The sequence below is a fragment of the Acipenser ruthenus genome, chromosome 2, assembly GCF_902713425.1.
Source record: "Acipenser ruthenus chromosome 2, fAciRut3.2 maternal haplotype, whole genome shotgun sequence".
Lineage (NCBI taxonomy): Eukaryota > Metazoa > Chordata > Actinopteri > Acipenseriformes > Acipenseridae > Acipenser > Acipenser ruthenus.
The window spans coordinates 110,595,501-110,615,088 of record NC_081190.1 but is presented as its reverse complement, the minus strand read 5'-3'; the positions used below and the strand labels follow the sequence as shown (position 1 = coordinate 110,615,088).

The 19,588-nt window shown below is 37.7% G+C and overlaps 1 protein-coding gene across 4 annotated transcripts in view; it reads right to left on the bottom strand.

The window, feature by feature from the left end:
• LOC117409170 (probable phospholipid-transporting ATPase IA) overlaps positions 1 to 19,588 on the bottom strand; it is a 121,705-nt gene that overhangs the window by 81,566 nt on the left and 20,551 nt on the right. For 3 of the 4 annotated variants that reach the window (XM_034910973.2, XM_034910979.2, XM_034014798.3), the window contains exons 3-4: positions 2,084 to 2,183; positions 1,249 to 1,347 (exon numbers count right to left, since the gene is read on the bottom strand). In XM_034910973.2, coding sequence (XP_034766864.1) covers positions 1,249 to 1,347; positions 2,084 to 2,183 — 199 coding nt within the window. Of the gene's footprint in view, positions 1 to 1,248; positions 1,348 to 2,083; positions 2,184 to 19,588 lie in introns of those variants that run through there. The other variant, XM_059006443.1, reaches the window with a different exon arrangement.

The window sequence follows — 19,588 nt, the reverse complement described above, 5'->3', positions numbered from 1 at the left end:
GAAGAGCAACCAGAATTATCCCGGGTTTAAAAGGCATGTCGTATGCAGACAGGCTAAAAGAATTGAATTTATTCAGTCTTGAACAAAGAAGACTACGCAGTGATCTGATTCAAGCATTCAAAATTCTAAAAGGTATAGACAATGTCGACCCATGGGACTTTTTTGACCTGAAAAAAGAAACAAGGACCAAGGGTCACAAATGGAGATTAGATAAAGGGGCATTCAGAACAGAACAAAATAGAAGGCACATTTTACACAGAGAATTGTGAGGGTCTGGAACCAACTCCCCAGTAATGTTGTTGAAGCTGACACCCTGGGATCCTTCAAGAAGCTGCTTGATGAGATTCTCGGATCAATAAGCTACTAACAACCAAAGAAGCAAAATGGGCTGAAAGGCCTCCTCTCGTTTGTAAACTTTTTTATATAAATGGGCCTAAACTGGAGCGGGAAGGGAAACTTTTAGAGATAGCACAACCTGTGCTATGCACGCCAAGACAGAGGGACAATATATTGAACTGACAACCCTGTTTTGATCTATTCAGACAGCAGTCTAATTTATGTAACCTGGCATGTTCAGTTGAATAATGAGGATATAATGAGTGTACTGCAAGGCAACTACATAATTGACATGAAACTGAACAAAACTGGATTAGTGGATGTTTGAATACCAATATGTTCACAGACAAATCACCATGCCAGGATTATCAACAACCAAAGCATTCATAAATAATTCACAGGAAACAAACTGCCAAAAGAAAGGCTGTTTTTTGACATCATGCAACAAAGCCAAACCAAATCCCAAATAGGGGCTACAAACTTAGCAAGCTACTAGATAAGCAGACAAGTCTGAGTTAAATTGCATGGATCCCAAATATTAAATCCACACAGTTTGTGATTAGAGTTTATGTGCACCTGGACTCTCTAGAAACAACTTTAAAGCATTTAAACTCATAACCCCCGCCTCTGGTGGTTCCTGCTCTATCAGAAGCTATCCAAAAAAAAAAAAAAAAAAAAGTATGCCACTTTGTAAATGTTGTAATGTAAATATTCCAAGAAATACTGCAAACGAACCAGTTTGTTTAGAAAAGAAGCCATGAGGAGCCTAGAACCTACAATAAACCATACTTACCTGTTGAAACGTGTTATTACAGGACTCCTATACCAGAGTGCAGATATTCAAATGGGTTCTGAATTACATTGCAATGTGACGTTTTACACTAAAATAACTAAATAAGACTGTACACTTACAAGGTCTTCGATGAACTCTTTTAATGCTGCTACAAAAAGGATAAATAATAGTGGAACCAGGGTGGTGTATCGACCAGTCGGTGAAACATCAGGAATTTGCTGTAATTAAATAAAAGAATATGTAAAATTAATAACATTTCAAAAGAACTGGAAAACAGAACACTCACAACAGTACCAGTGGCATGCATTTCACCACTGGATTTCCAAGCCAGCGAGATAAATGCTAAATGACAATTAGCTGTTCAGCTTGTCATTAGTCATTCTCAACAAAGAACTTCAAGTTACATGTTGGGCCCTATTCAGAAAGCTTTAATATAGTTATTTAACAACTATTCATTATTATTATTATTATTATTATTATTACTACTAATACTATTATTACGGCATTAATGAAACTATTCTACAAATATATATACTTTTGTTTTATTCATAAAAACAGGACTCCTTGAACAACTCAGGTAAAGCTTTAAAATATGACTTTATTGTGAAGCAGCAACTGCTTCCAGAATCCTGGATTTGATGTAACTTTAAACGGGAACAGAGACAGCCACATTGTTTACAAAATGACCAAACAAATGAATTAAAAATGAATACAGTGCTCAATCATTTCAGGTAAATACTGAGACTGCATATAATAACCACTAAATGTAGGTTTGTTTAGTTAGGATGAAACATAAAAATGCATTCTTAAAAAACATTTTAACTCATTATTTGACTTCAGGATGTGTGGCTGGCTGCTCCAATAGTGTTAAGTAAGCAGTGTGGTACATGAAGGTATTAAATGTGTTCTTGAATGTGTTCTATTGACTCTGCTTGATCAGTCAGCCCAGCTTACCTGGAGAAGTGCAATGAAAAGGAAAAATGAATTTGCTGCCCTTCTGAACTGGGAATAAAGGAACCTCGGGAGGAATGTTAGAACGTTGTACTTCGCAGTGCTGAAAGACAAAGACAAAGCAAAAGACATTTTGAAAAGCAGTTCACGCAGCAGGTACAATGGGTTTCATTGCAATTCAAGCAGCGATTACTCGAAATATTAAATATTAGTATAAATTATAAAATACTCAATCGCAACCAACCATTGAGAACTGGTACAGCATCCAAGAATGGAGAAATGTGTCACCACATACTCTACGTAGGTATACTACTCCTCCAAATAACCACCAGTTCAAAACTACGTTTAAGTCGTTCCAGGTTTTACTGTAATCTTAACTGGGCTCAAGTGTTTTTCATCTCTGTGGTTTGCCAAATTCAGTAGCGGTGTAATTACAGTTAAGATTACAATAAAATCTGGAATGGCACAAAAAAGTCCTATTTCTCTATTTAATATTAAACACATAATACATATAGAACACACAGTGGCATGTTATACAGTATATCTAATACAGTAGCATGTTATATATCTAACACAGTGGCATGTTAACACAGTGGCATGTTATACATCTAATACAGTCATGTTACAGTGCACTCCGTTTATAAGAATCACATCCGTCCCGGGTTTCACTAAAAGAGAACACAAAAACCATACCTGCACAATGCAGTGGTGCAGTCACTGTTTGATTACAAACGTGTCCAGTGTTTTCTGCATCATTGCACGATCCACACTGCGTACGTGCTTAATCGTGCGAGATGTTATCAAATTCAAAAACAGCTTTACTGGCTTTACTCGCCATTGTACTTGATACAGTACCGGATTACATGTAGTCAGTTTGCCCTGAAATGATTCTATTAAGCGGATTGCTTGATTCTTACAAGCAGAGTATTTCATTGGTTGGTATAGGAATGATTTTGTCCCAGTGGTTTTGATCACTATATGCGGTTGATTCTTATATCAGTGATTCTTATAAACAGAGTGCACTGCATATATATATAATACAGTAGCATGTTATATCTAAAACAGTGGCATGTTATATCTAAAACAGTGGCATGTTATATATCTAATCTGGGCTTGAATTTCAGCGCAGGACTGTGGGAATCGCACATTTTCCAAGTTGCTCCCGCATATCTGCAACTTTCAGTGCGGGAAAATCCTGCAGAGATATTTGAAGACACCAAGCTACTGTATGTTTCACCCAATGAATGCCTAAAACGCTACAAGAATATCTAAGGAAGTGGGTATCAGTGACGAAAGCACTGAGTAGTTCTGATTAAAATAAATACATACATACATACATACATACATACATACATACATACATAAAAGTAGTGCTGGATATTTTAAGTGCTGCAAGACTTTATTCTCTTGAACGTGATTCTTGGCTGCTATCTTTAAGGATTACAGAAACTCAGTACACTGCAGTAAGTAAACAGTTTTGGAAAAAAGATGATATTAATTCTATCTAGGTGTTGTTTTGCAACCGAAGGTTACGCATATGTTACTCAGGCACCGTAAAGCCACCTACTTGATTCATTGCTTGTTTAAAAGTACAGACTCTGGGCTTTCCAAAGACCTATTCAATGTGTGTATGCGGTACTCCTAGCCAGAACTACGATCGCCTGAAATTAAGCCTCTCATCATGTGACAGAGTTCACAGCTTAGGTTTCGTTTTGAGTCTATTGCTACATCATTGTAGCAGCTAGACTGAAAGGGGTTGTATCGTTGGAAAGCTTAGAAGCTCAGCTCCCCTCCCCATGTTGATTTCATATTGAGGTTCAATGGTGCAGTTTTTTTTAGCCATCTATGATTACAATATATATAGCAGCGACCAAACATGATTATTTTGGAAAAATGTTTTTTACTTATATTCTTTTGTTTGTTTTTTTTACATATATTCTCATCTCTACCACATATAGTATGCCTGATCCTGTGGCAACTTACACATATACAATAAGCTACTAACAACCAAACGAGCAAGATGGGCTGAATGGCCTCCTCTCGTTTGTAAACTTTCTTATGTTCTTATATGAAAAGGCCTACAAACTATCCAGTAGTTAAACATAAATGAAAACAGTGAAAAACAGGCAGAAATAGGGTTGAGTGTAAAGAGTTGAAACAAAGTAATGGAGCGCTGGTTAAAAAGAAAAGCACCTTTTTCTTCTGCTGCAGCAAAAACTTCACATCAGGCAATGGCAAAAGCAATGGAGAGTGCTCTGTCTCACAGTGATGAGAATGATGATGCAGAAAAAAAAACTATATATATATATATATATATATATATATATATATATATATATATATATATATATATATATATAGCTTTTATATATAGTTTTTTTATAAGCAAAAGTGCCTTTTCTTTTGCCATTCCCCCCTAAAATTTTGGAATCCCCCCATTGGCTGCAGCATAGGGGGGAAATCAGCCCAGCACACAAAAATGAAATTCAAGCCCTGCTAATACAGTGGCATGTTACATATCTAATACAGTGTGTCACAGACAGTTCTGGCACATCCAGATCCTTTTGCATGGAAGGCAAGGCCTCAGTTGCAAGGGTGTGTGGTTCTTTGATGGACCCAGATTCAGTTAAAATGTGTTGCTCACTGACGATGGGAATGAGAATGTAGAGATGGGAGCCCTGCTAACAAGATTTAAGTTTTTGCAGGTATCAGGCTTTTAAAGACTGTCATCCACACCTGTGAGCAGAAACTGACCCAAGACTGTCACAGCTACTGAAAGCAGGCTGATCTTTGGGATACAAATTGAACATTTGTGAAACTGCTACAAATATTGTAACAACTGTAATGTGTTTTAAAGAATATACAACCAATAGAAAATATTATTAGCAGATCTGTGTAAGGCCTGTGAGAAGGAGTTCATTGCACTGAAGGTCAGACTGACCTGCTGAAAGTTCCAAACCTCCATTATCTATGGAGCACAGTTAATATGCTAGAAGCAATCAAACTAGGTTTGATTATAGTAAGAAAAAAAGTATTTAAATAAATAAGAAACCTAATATAATAACATTAAGTAAATGTATGAGAGGTCCTACGTTTAAATATTCAATTAATATTAATAATAAAAAATTAGCCTCTTGCCTTCTGTGTGTATCAATGAAGTAAAATAGAATTGTAGAGATTGCTATATTGACATATCTGAATTAGAACTACATGTTATAAAATCATTTAAAGTATAAACTGTAACTCTAACAGTAAACTCATGTTGTAACCTCATTCTCATCTGCTTGTAGTAAAAGCAGTGTTGAAGATGACTCACTGGTTTTGGCCGATGAAGCGGGGTTTTTTTCTGATGGTCAGCGATTTAAAAGCCAAGATCATCTCTATAATGAGCGATCTCGTTAATATTAACGAATGGAAATACCTTTAGGATAATAGAAGATAGGTGTTTATCTTACAATAATCATTTTCTATATATAACAAATGAATTAGAACCTGGCAGGAAGAGATGGGAATGGAAAGTGTAGGACGTGTTAAAATGTTAAGTTATATATTGGTTTGAAATAATGAGTATTGAAAAATGCTTACAATAGTGTTTCATATTAAATCAACTCAAATTGGCAAAAAGCAAAGGTTGTCTTAAAACCTGCTTTGACTGGATTTTGTATGAACAGTAAAGAAGGTCAGACATAGTTTAGTCACTATAACACTATTATAGTAAACAGTAATATGTTAACAGTGGCCTGTATTTTGATGCAAATAACTGGACCTTCCAATAAAATCTTGAAAGATTTATCAATGGAGTAAAATAATATTACAATTTCTAGAAGCAACTGTTATACTGAAGTAACAATTAGAAATACACCTTACAATGCCATTTAAAGATAAACTGTTCAAAGAACATATTAAAAGTTTATTATAACAGAAGCATGGCACTGACAATATTGCAACCATATTGTTGACACATTTGCAATAACGTTAATTTAATTTAAGAATCAGTTCAGTTTCTCCAACTAAACAAAAAGTATTTAGACATTACTATATCAATTAAACCAAAGAATATACATGTTTAGTTATATAAAGGTTTTACTGCAGTAATAAAACAGAGGTACTTATTTACAGGGAAACGAGAGTTTAAAAGTGAAATAATTAAATGTTCGTCTCAGACACACAGTAGAATTCTGGAAGGGCATTAGACCTTCAAAAAATAAAGCTTAGTCTTTGGCACCTCAAAGCAGGATTCGGTGTTTGCTCTTAAAAGCTGGATTTGCCAGCCTTGAAAGATAACCAGCGGAAGGTGCTTTAAGAAAGACAGGAGTATGTATCTCATTATATTATAAGAAAATAATGAGAGCCGAATTATAAAAATTAGGATGGAAGCGTTTTTTGGGATTGTCTGAAAAGATGCGGTGAATTTGGAAAAGTGCTTATAGTGGAGTTTCATATTCATTAAAACACAAGCCTTGGCAAGTAAAAAGGGTGTCTGAAACCTGCTTGTGCAGGCGAATTTTTAGAAACCGAGAGAGAGAGGTCAAGCTTGGTCCAAGCATGGTACCAGTTAATACAAGGCTATTATATTTAACATGTTTCATTATATCTTGAATTTAAAGGAAAATAACTGGACTTGCCACTGTATGCTTAGTGGTCTTATTCAAAGGCTTATGATAAACCCCTACACTCTTTGTCAAATACTTTGTTAACATACATTTGTATATGAAGTTAAACTGATCCACTGACAACAAACACACTGAAAAGGTAACATAATATGCGGCTAAGAGGGCCATATATTTTGACCCAGCTTAATATAATCAAATAGAGCAGGTGTTACATATTAAAAACATCTCTCATATATACACATATGCTTGTATTATATTATAGCAAGGATTCTGTGAACTTTGGTCCACCTGACTTTTCAGAAAAAGGAGGAGTTGGAAAAAGAGAGCAATGAAATCATGTTTCAATATTTTTTGGCAAGAAGTTATATCCATAGCCGAGTGAGGATTAGATTTACTTGGGACCTGATGTATTCAACGGAGGGAAAATCCTATAAAAATCAAGGTAAAACCCCAGTCAAGATTCGCGTGACTTGCTAACTTCAAGTTGTGTGGTCCATGCTGAGGTTCTCTGAAAAACTGATTGCTGTTTGGTCGTATTCACAAGTCTCTGCTTTCTGAAGACAGTTCTTATTTTTCAATATATCCTACACTACACTTCCATATACTGGAAGGTAAGCATATATTTGAATTTAATATCTTTTTTATATTGATGCATTGCTATAAGGTATAGAAATTATGTTTTAGTCTTGAAAGTGATATATATTGAATGTTCTAGAATTTAGCGGTGGACGTTTTTAGCTGTATGTATGCACAGTCTAAGAGCTAAATATATGATAACCATATTCGTATTACTGTATTGAAGTACTAATGCTGTTAAACCTGTAAAGCACTGGATCGCCCAGACTGCTTTTTACTTGGGATTTACATAAGCATTTAATAAACCGAAAAGAGCACTACTACTGCTCTGATTCGTTAAAACTTCAAATTAAATGAGTCTGTGTGATTTTCTTTATTATTAAAAAGTCATCTGGATACATTGCAAGCCCAGTGCACAAACAAAACCACTACAGGAGTTTAAAACATCTCTGTCCTCCCTGAACGTCTCCTCTGAGTATAAGAGTGTGCTCAGAGCATATACATAAATAAAAAGAGTATGTTGCGAGAAATTCTGACAAGTGGCATGTTACATATCTAATATAGTGGCATGACCACATTTGTGGACCCAAGGGATCTATAAACCCGCAGCAGCTTTCTTTCCAATTTATTACATTCTTTTTTTCCCAAATTGAAATTATAGGTGGTTTTAGTGCTCAATATTCTGGCTGTAAAACACATATAAGCACAAGATGAAACACCACATTAAATTAGGGGTGCACTGATAAAGATTATCTTGGCTGATACCTATAGCCGATGGTTATCTACTCATATTGGCTGATACCGATAAGAAAGTGCAGTTAAGCTATTGTAAACTACTAAAACAAGGCATAGGGCCTATATTTAAACGGTTTTATAATTATAAATGTTAAATGAACAGATATCGTTCACTTGTATTTATGACAAAAATATATAAATGTGACATTAACTTTTATAGCCACTTGCTGTCAAACATTGAGTATAATAACTTCTACCTGTACTGTACAGTAGAAAAGAAATGTAGCCTACGCAATGTCAACTACAACAACATTCGTTAAATTCTTAAATTGTTCACTTTAAATAATAATAAAAAAAAAAAAAAGAGACATCATAAAAATATTACATTTCCGGTTACAAAATTCAGACAAACTTGAATTTGTTATTTAACAAAAGATGGCACAGTGTGGCAAAGTGGCTTGCAATGTGCAGGTGCAGGAGTGATGCGGTGATCAATGAAAAGGCAGACAAGAAGAATCCAAGTGCAAGGAGGGTTCATTATAATCCAGGTCTGGTGACCAAAACAAGATTCCCAGGCACCAGTGTATTGCACTGTTCAAAACAAAGGGTTTGCAGTCCCAAATAAAAAACACAGTCAATATTACAAGCACAATATACAAACACGGTCACCAGCCCTGGGTGAGTGCTGTAGTGCTCGTGGTGCCAATAAAATATATATCGTGATACAGGTGCAGTGATGTCCGGGTTCGTGCTGGCCTGGAACAGATCACGTCGCTCCATCCCCTATTTGTACTGTCACTCATGACCCCTTGGTAAACGAGTGCAGCCGCTCCTCCAATCCGCGGCTGCCACATAGTTTCCCTTCCGGGTCGATGAGATACTGCACCGGAGCTCCGCCCCCTTTCTAGATGACGACTTCCTTTTAACCCTGGGAATGAACTGTCAGGCCAACCAGTCCAGGGTACTCTGTTCCTGTTACTTAGCGCCCTCACAGGTCGGGAGGGAGATTTACCACTAAGAATCATTCTCTTTCTGTCACACACAGTAATCAAGTTCTGCTTCAAAATGCTACTGATACACCCTCAACCAATGCACATTAAGTAAGATAAACACAAATTACAAAAGTCACATTTTGAAGTACAATGTGTAATAACAACAACAACAACAGAGTAACGACCCGGCAGTCTGCGCTAACCAAGAGGACTTGTTTTGCTGTTCGGACGCGGAGAGTGTTGAGCAGCACGGGCAGGCAAACACTCCAGAGTCTTAAATATTCAAAGAAGACAGCTTTTTAAAAAAAGTATCAAAATAATATTCTACTTACAGTTCATCGTTGGATTTAGTTCAGCATCAAGTCTGATCTGCTGCACACAACTCAGCTATCCTATTGTTGTCTTTAGATAACACCTCTCTTTTGAGCACTGGGAAAATTACTGTCTCAGTGTTCTTACGTCATTAGTACAGTAAGCGCGCCTGACCAAACATTCAAAGCTGTGCTGGAAGAAATTCAAGCATGAATATCGGTGTACATAAATCAGCTAAAATAAGAAAAACTGCCGATAGCCGATTGTGTTTTTTTCCTTAGATCTGTGTCGTGCCTATAGGCCTATCTAGTGTCATGTGGTGTCCTCATGTTTACTAAGGTGTGTTCACACATTCTAATGTTGTCCACCTACAGCAAATATCTAAAGCAAATATACTTTAGCACAAGACTTTGCGAATAAAATAATCTGGGGCTACTGTATATGCAGTCCATTAGTCTGTATGTCAAACTTCCATGTCTAAATGTGGATATAGGCCATGATAAGCTACTTTTTCTTGTTACTGATTTTAAATTACATTTTTAATTTGCAGCCATGATGAATGCCACCAACCTGCTTGTCAGGAAAGAAAAGTCACATAAGGAATAGTACAACTATTGCAAAATGCAGAATGAGGAAAAATGTGTTTTGTAACAGCAAGGCAAGTTTTTTTTGTTTTTTTTTTAAATACAAACACATTATGTAAACTTAGTTAGTACTGGAGAAGTCACACACACAAAAAAACCTCATCAGTTACTCTAGGGCAGTGGTTCTCAAACTTTGTTTGCAGACCACTCAAATTATTTTTTTGATCTTGGTGAACCACACAATAAACAGAATTGCGTACTGAAAAATAAGCACATAAAAAAATCACTATAATATTAAAAATAACCATAGACTTGCCTTTCTTTGTTTTAATGTGACGTATGTGCCTGTTTCTATGAGCAAAGTTATTTTAAGACTGGAGTTTTAAAGAACGGTTCTAGTTTACCTTTCATTAACACTAATTTACGGGTTGTTTTATTTTTTAAATTTATGTGAATTAATAAATCTGTGAAGTTACATCCATGAGGTCCCAGCACAGTCAGAGCTACGAATCTCCAGCTATAAAACGGAATGTTTGGATACTGCACGCTGATTGGCTGTGGAGGATTTTTACCATGCAGTTAAATAGTATGATGCATGGCGGAATTATCAATACACAACATCTTTAACTCGCAATAAATACACACATTGTTGTGAGAGGTCTTTTAAAGTTTAAAATGAGTGACATTCCTTTCGACACTTTTTTTTTATTGGAGGTATGACGGTAGACAAGTGGATAGAATTACAAGAAGCAAAACCTTTGGGTGGAGAGTGGGGGGGGGGGGGGGGAGGGGGGGGGGGAAGGGCCACAAAGATCTAACAAGTCAACAACTTAATGAAATTGAAGAAAACTAAAATGCTTGGGCAGCTGGTGTTTTTATTGATTGAATGCAACATAAAGAAATGGTAAATCGACAAACAGTTTGTCTTAAATGTACGAATATTCTATGCTTCAGTGTGTAATTTGGCTGGTCAAGAGTACTTAATTTCTTGGTTTGTTATGTTAGCCTCTGTGCTGGTCTCAGTTGCTCCGTAAACAGTGCTGACATAAACCGCAATGATAGCCTGTTAGTGACCAAGCATTTACAAATGCCAATAATCTATTTGTGTATTGGCTTCTCCAGGTCAGCGGTAGTAATGCGCGGATAGTGAACTTTGTCTTTGCCTCCTTTTCTGTACCTTTTCATTAACAAATACACAATTGGCATTTTTAAATGGTGGTCACTAACATGGCTTACATTGCGGGTTATGTCAGCTATGTGACATGAGGCTTCATTCATTTGAATTAATTACAATAACTGGAAATGTTGAAAACCTCAAGTTTAATGTTTACAACAAACAGAACCTTGTTTGAGGGACTATTTTTTATCCAAAGCAGAAGGATATACAAAAAAAATAATGTTGGACCAACAGACCTGTGCAAAAAGACCCTTAATTTTGTATGTTGTTGCAAACACAAGCACAGTTCTTACTGCTAGTAACATTCTATAAGGAGGTGAATGTGAAGCACCTGACTTTATCCTCATCTTATATTACTGCAGTTGAGGTATGACATACAGGAGGGTAAAAACACAAATCTGCATACCCTTCAACTGTAGTAACATGCCCATAAACATTAACCCTTTAACTATCACTTATCAAAGTGGGCATCTTAGAAACAAAATAACTATAAACTTGTTGGTAATTCAAAGAACAAAACTTGGCAAGAAATACATTTTTTGCCAAATAAAACAATTAAACCCTGGCATAATTTTCTCAACCACCTGGCTAAGCAAACAGACAAAGGTTTAAAAGTACAGATAAGCAAGAACAGTGAATGTTTTCCATTGCTGTTCTGCTGCTGGTCAAGCACAACAGGATCTGTAAGACGTTGTATTTAAAATTGCCAGTACTGGGAATGCTCTTCATTTATAAACCAATATCTGCAGGCATATACGTATTGACATATATTCCTACCCAAATGACTTGCCTTAAAAATGGCATTAGTGCCGACCTAAAAAAAAAATCGATCAACAACCAGCTTGACTTAATGAGCATTTCTTTTTACTCCAGCAAATGATGTGTTGCACACTTAAAATATTTTAACTCAAAGTTTGTGTTGAGTCATATTTCTAACACTAAAACAGGAAGGAGAAACACACACACAAGCCTACTGCAATCTTGTTCCTGCGTCCTCCAATGAATGCTACAATGTGCGTGTGTATTTTACCTTCACTTTCACATGATCGTCTTTTTCAAGTAATACAAAAACACATCTCTATTGAGAACCAATTTAATTTCCAATATACAGCAGACATAGTACACCAGTTATATTTTTTGAATGTATAGCTAGAAAAATGGTTTTAGCTCTTTTGCCAGATATCCATGATGTAATTAAGAAATAGAGATGGTTTAACAATGCTAATTACAGCTTTAAAGGAAGAGAGGATTTATATATAAGACCAGCAGAACAATGTTCACTGATGCAGACCCCTTCATTGATTTGGTTCATTCATAACAAATAATACACTGCCTTGACACTGAGTTAGTGACACCAGACTGATTTCCTCTGAGGCTTACACTGGCAAAACCAGGCTGACTGGAATCAGGGACTTAGTCAGGTGACCCGCGAGTCATCCATCTGGTCAAAGACTAACCTTGGCAAAAGGCTTGTTCAATTATTTGATCTCTTTTTAAATCCATACTTAAATTCACAGGTATCAAATGTCTTTGATTTTCATCTCCTCTGTCTCCTGATTATGTTGCAGTGGTTTTTCATTTCAAACGCTGCATCTTGGTTTCAGTTTTACAATTGAGTGTCCCTGGTTTAATTTCCTGTTTACATCTCAGCACATCAAAGCACAGAATACTTACGCCCCCGAAGCCTGCAAAGTCATAACACATTTAGAGCATGTTTATGAACTTGGCTCCTTCATTGCATCTGAACTTTGCTCTGGACTCGTTAAAGTTTATGACATATTACCAGAATTATTTGTATTGATTTCGCTACAGTCACCAACACACTGGTCACATATCTTCATTATAACCGACACATAACAAATCAGACAAGACAAGAAAATAGCTTGCATTACAGCGATTGCTAATTTAAGTGGCTATCTTGTGTTTTTGCATACAAATTATTTGCATACATCCTAAGTTTGAAATGGCACACTTGCAATCAGAGATCAAAATGAGCAGAATAAGATGTTGAGGAGGCAATCCATTCACATGGTAACAAGGTACGTACCTTGTGCATTGTGAGAGACCCTGAAGGCTTACAGAGTTTCACACAAGGCTACGGTAAAATAAAAAGAACACTGTTCTGCAGCTCATATAGTTGGTCTGCTTTGTTTCCTCTCCCTCACTGGCGGATTGCATTAACATGATGAAATTATTATAGTCTCTAAATTTCTGTATTCTTAAGTTTTTTTTATTATTATTATTTGTTTATTTAGTAGACCATTAAATTTCAAATTCAGTTCATAGCATAGCGCTGATACCACTGTACAAAAGAGCCGGCTCCTTTGCAAGGAGCATATCTCGGGATTATGTCTTCGTGTGTGATTACATCTCCTACCAGCCCTGCTGCTGCCTTCCCTAGTGCATGCTACACTATTGTGAGTCGGAAGAACAACAAATCAGTAGCCTGAAATGTGGACTTTCACTAATGCATTTTTTATTGTCAACAGCAGCACTACATTTGACATATTTTCCTAATCTATTTGCTCACAGCAAGATTCGTTGTTTGATATTACCTGGGTATGAAGAAGGATGTGAAGATTAAAACACTGTTGTTCACGGCAACAAAGACATGAATCTTAACTTCCATTAAATTGCCCTTACAGATAGATAAGGGAGGAGGGTACTGTGAAAGACTTCATAACATACCAGAAATCGGAGGCCTTTCATAGGGCATGTGCACAGGCATTCATCTTTCTAACTCAGTTTTACAATACCTGCATTCTAAGACTGGCAGAGGACCAATTACATTTACTCAGAACTTACACAACAGAAAATAAGACAAGAATTGTGTTCAAACAGCTTTTCCATGTAAATAATACAAGGGACACACTTCCATCCTTCTCATTTCCAGCCGGCAGCTGGATAAATTGCTGTCTACTTTGCCAGATGAGCTGCCTAAAACAGTTATTTCAAAAAGAAAAAATGTGCTTGTAGTTTCCAGTGAACAGTATTCAAAATGTTCATTTTCTTCCAGTAAAATTGTGGCAATTTCCACAATTCATTACGTATGTAAGTCGAGTAAAACATTCCTTCTCTGAGGGCAATTTGTTTCTATGGACACCGTGAATCGCGATGGACCAATCATTTTCACAATCATATACTGTACCTGAGTCAGTAATCAGTTATGAAATTGTAAAACATTTCTTTTAAAACAAACAACCTACGTTTTCTATGTAAGATCGTCTTTTTTACTCTAAGTGCATTGTAAAATGTCTTATGCATTGACTTAGAAGATCGATCTGAAACCTAGCATGTACAATGAATTCAGGAAAGGATATTCGCATTGCGCAATTACTGAATATGACTGTTGATTATTTTATTTTTATGTGCTTTGTTTTGCTGATTCAGTCTTTATTAAATGAAAAATATCACTCTATGAGCTACAACAGGGTTCCCACTCACCGAGTGGAGAGACATTACTCACTGAGTGGCGAAACACGCAATCACTATCAATGACTGGCTGCCACACAGCCTCAGTAGGTACCTCATGTGTAAAAACATTGTCATGCCACACCTCTCCTCTGCACTCTCCACTAGCCTCCGGTGGCAGGGTGCATCAGATTCAAGACCCTGGTGCTTGCCTACAGGGCAACTAAGGAAACAGCTCCAGGCTATGGACTGTCCCTACACACACCAGCACCAAGCTGGTGCTAATCAATCTCTAAACCTATCAATGAACCCATTTTCAAACAGCAATATTGACCCTCCCCTTTCTTTACCACTTTATTATTATTATTATTATTATTATTATTATTTATTATTATTATTATTATTATTATTAATTTCTTAGCAGACACCCTTATCCAGGGCGATTTACAGTCGTAAACAAAAATACATTTCAAGAATAATACTTTAATATCTAAAGATTTACTAATAGGCTTGTGTTCTTCATGTTTTTAAACTTCAATATTGGTCATCTTGTTTCTTTATTAGGCTACTTTAATATCTTCCACCCTGACTTTTCATTAGGTTAGTATTCTTCACTTCATGTCTTGAAGAGCTGCAGTGTGTGCAAGCTCTCTATACAGCCCACCATTAACACACCTGATCAATTAAATCAGCAAGACGACCTTTGTCACAGAGACAAAATCTTGCACACACTGCACCTCTCCAGAACAAGAAGTGGAGAATAGCAGAAACATGAAAAGCACATCCAATGTCATAACTTGAACTGAAATGAAACAACCAACATAAGTACTTTAGGACAGATATGGAACACTTTATTCACTTTCAGTCACTCAATATAACATATTTACACAGCTATTTCTCTGTCAAAAACAAAAACAAAACATTTTAGTCTCTTTACTTCAATTGTTTCACTTTCTCTTTTAACTGTGCAAGACTGGTCCACAGCTGTCACCTCTGACTTCTTCTCTGTAAGCGCTTGACTTTGAGAGCAGTGTGAAATCTTGCTGCTTCTCTGCCTTTTCTGCCATTTCATCCGCCTCTCTCTGCATTACTTCAATGCTGTTGATAATCTTCTGCCTCTTCGCTGTCTGGTGTGCTAGGTCAGACATCAGCTCCTTTCTTTTCCTGTCATTCTCTGTTGCAACTTTTTTCTTCTCCTCATTCTCTAGGTACTGTACATATCTCATCCTTGCCGCCTTGGCATGTTGAACAAGGGCCTTTGGAATGGCATCTTCCATGGGACGTCCAGCCAGAGAATCCTGGACCAAGCGGAGTGAAATAAGAGTCCTCTCCTTTAGGTTCTCAACCAGCATGTCTTTGTTAACAGAGTATCCTCTTTCAACTGCTGCTTGCCCATGTGAGAGAGTGAAAAGGCACTTCAGCAAATCCCAGAGATTCTCATACTCTGCTCTGCCACTTACACATCTCCCAAGGAATTCATCAAACCTGCAGGAATCACCTTTGTGGACAAAATCCAGCCTTGTTGTGCTGGATCATCTGTGAGTGGAAGTGTTTGTATTCTGAGAGGAGCTGGTCACACTGTGGAGCAGTGCACCATTTTGCATTGAGAAGGAGTTGCAAGAGTTTTTCAAATTTGAATATTGAACTTTTCTCCTCGGTTACCATGGCCACTGGGTCAAGGGACCTCAGGAGTCTTACCGCAGGATACATCAGAGGGCTTCTCTCCAGCAGCTTTTTGCTGGTTGTCGCGAGGAAGGTGAAGGGGACAAGAGTTCAAGAAGGAATGCATTTGCTTGAAGTTTCTGTGATGTTTTATCCAGAGCTTATTTGGTGGCAAAGCCGATGTCAAGCTGTTTGAGTGGTACATGCAGTGTTTTGTCCAGTGGGTCAAGTTTGAGCATCTGGAGGACTGTCTTTGTGTTCTCCAGGACGTCGCTTTTGATGAAGCAAGACTGCAGGCTCATCAGAGTAGACTGCAGCTTTTCTGCCAAAAAGGGCACCATTGGTGCATCTGTCTGAAAGGTTTCCAGAAATGGTTTCAGCTGTCTTGCAACAAATGCAAAAAAATGCAGTTTTGCCTCAAAGAGTGGGTCAGCAGCTGCCTCTTTCACCAAAGTGTAGGACACTGAGGTTGGAACTTTGCTTTTAGGAAGTTTCTTGTGGCTGTCAATATACTTGAGTACAGCTGATCAATTGCACGCTCTGCAACTTGCAGATCGTCCACCCATCTGTGGGCACAAAACTTCAGAGGAAATGTTTTTCAAAAGTCAGCAAAATCGTCTCTTCTGACCGGTGTGTCGTGAAAGAGCTGCCACAGGGCTCTCGGTGTTTCTCCCAGTTTCCAACCTCTTTCTCACCCTGTTGAAAACTGCCATGAACAACATGCAGACCACAGCTTCCCAGGATGAGCAGATGTGGTAGATTTGGGTCCATTTGTCTTCTCTCCTCTTCAAATATTCGCAGAAACTTCCAGTTGACCTTTGGGCCATCCATGGAGATTTGAAGGAGCTTCTTGGGATCAAGAGGAGATAAACTTATTTTGATTTTCTCAAGGAGCCGCTCTGCTTGAGTGTGTCCCAAAAACTCTTGAGTCAAGATAATGCAGCACAACCTTACACTCATCCTCACTCCAGTATCGAACGACCACATCCATCTGTTCTGTCTGTGTTACTTTGTTTAGGCATTCATCAAAAGAGGTAACGTAGCACTTTGACATTCTTATGTCCTGGATTAGCTTCTCTTTGAAATACGGTGACAAACCAAAACATACAAGGTAGGCTGCTTTCGTTGCACCACACAAAAATTTCCTTGCAATTTCACTGTCTGGAAACATTTTTCCAAAAGTGTCAGCCACATCTATGCATGAATTGAAGGAGTAGTGTGACATCACCATTTTGATAACCCAGCAGATCTCTGCTTCAAGTGCAGCTTTGTTCGAAAAAAAGTTGAAACCGAGTTAGACCGTTGTGGTCCTGGGCTTGTTCCCTCACCGGCACCTGCATTTGATGTTTGTAGTTCTGCTCTGCTTCCTCCCTGACTGACACTTTCCTCCTCTGCATTGGCCGTTTGTGGTCCTGTGCTTCCTCCCTGATTGCCACTTGCCTCAACTGCTGTCTCAGATGGCCTTCTCATAAAATGTTTAATGCGAGGCTCATTTTGTAACTGTCCTGCTACTTTCAGATGTCCTTGGCCTCGTGCATGGCTCTTGAGTGCTGAGATGCCCATATTACCGACATCAAAGGACTTCCTACAAAAACTTGCAATATGCCCTGTGCACATCTCCTGATACTTCCACTATCCAGTCCCTGACCAGAGGCTCTTCTTTCTACACCACTTTAAACTTGCACTGCCTTCCTGACATCGTGACCTCCTCACTCACTCCTTTAATAATAAAACACAGCAAAGCATTAAATCAGTTTTGCAAATGAGATTGAAAAGTGTCTAATGAATGTAATGATTAGCAAACAGCCACCATAGATATAGAGCTCTAAATTCATTCCAACTTGGGAGTGAGAGCTCTGTATGATTTTGCTCTGTATGATATCAAACCAATGAAAATTATAACGCACACACAAAGTTGCCTACTGAGGGATTTTTATTACTCAAGCTATCATATCAACTGAGGGTTTAGGTTCTAGCTTAACTGAACTACACAGTCAATGTCAGGAGGAGTCAGCTGCACGTGAACAGACCCTTCAGTCACATAGTGAGAAAAGAGACTAGCCTACCTATGGAGATCCACACACACACACAACCAAAAGTGCGCGCATACATACACACACACACACACACACACACACACAAACACACACACAAAGACAGTAAGCACTCATAGGTGCATTCACACAGATTTTGTATTTTTTGATAAGAGACTAGAGATACACGTTATGTGCGCATGCATGCACGTACCCACACACACACAGAAATACAGTAACACAAGCACAGTGCACAGACACTCATAGGTGCATTCACACAGAGTTTTGAGTTTTTGATAAGAGACTTCACACATGTTGATAGTCCGCTCTCATTCTCAATGCATTACCCAAAATGAGCATGAATCCGTCAATGAGGAAGCACTGCACAACAGTTACTTTCATGTTGCATATTGTTTCCAAACAACAAGATTAGCTAGCTACCAGTAGCCTACATTTCTGAGAAAAGATTATCACAGCATCAGGATCACACTCACGCACCATCTCTCACCCCATCAACGAGTTGACTAGCTCGGTAGCTTGCTATCGTTACTAAATTGGATTCCAGCTTGATTATAACATACAACAAAGTAATTTCAATTAAACATAACAACCAGTCTCAATGCATAATGTTAGCGACACAAATTGTCTTACTTCTCACCACATCCCAGTTTCTGTCCTCAACAAGTTGAACCGAGAGCGCGGTCAAGCGGCGCAGTTATTGATGCTTTCAACCTGAACTGAATTGACCTTCCCTGGACTCTGATGTTGCCGTCGCGCCAATACAAGCTACAGTACGCCCAAACACATTTTGAATTGATGCAACTGCTTATTCGTTCGAGTTACTATGGCATCTGTAATCTTGTATGATTTTTCCAGGACTTTTTTTTTTTTTTTTCTCATTTTCCATGTGTTTTCCAGGCTTGGAAGACTAGTCTTTAATTTTCCAGGACGTGTGGGAACCCTGTACAAGATGTACCGGTCAGATCTTTTGCTGCATAATCAGTTGCTGTAAAACTGTGGTCAAGTAATATTATTGACAGTTTACAAACAAAATGCAGATAAAAAGTACACCAACACACACATGCACGTACAAATACGCATAAACACATACTGTGATTATCTATCTGTGTTTAAATAGGCAAAGTACTTGACTAAAAGACAGAGGTTTGTTATTTTTAGAAGGACTATCTAAATTCCCTTTTTAAAGACGTTCAAGTCAAATGGAAATGTATGTTCAAACTTATGTACAGTACGAATCTCTTCTTCCTCCTCCTCTATTGTTCATGTCACACTTTTGAAGTCTTCCAAAAACACAGCCATATTTTCTTTGTATATTGGGCAAGAGCAACAGTCGGGGTAGGGAGGGTATTTTCACTCTAAATGTAATGCTATAAAGTACTTTTTTTACAAGGG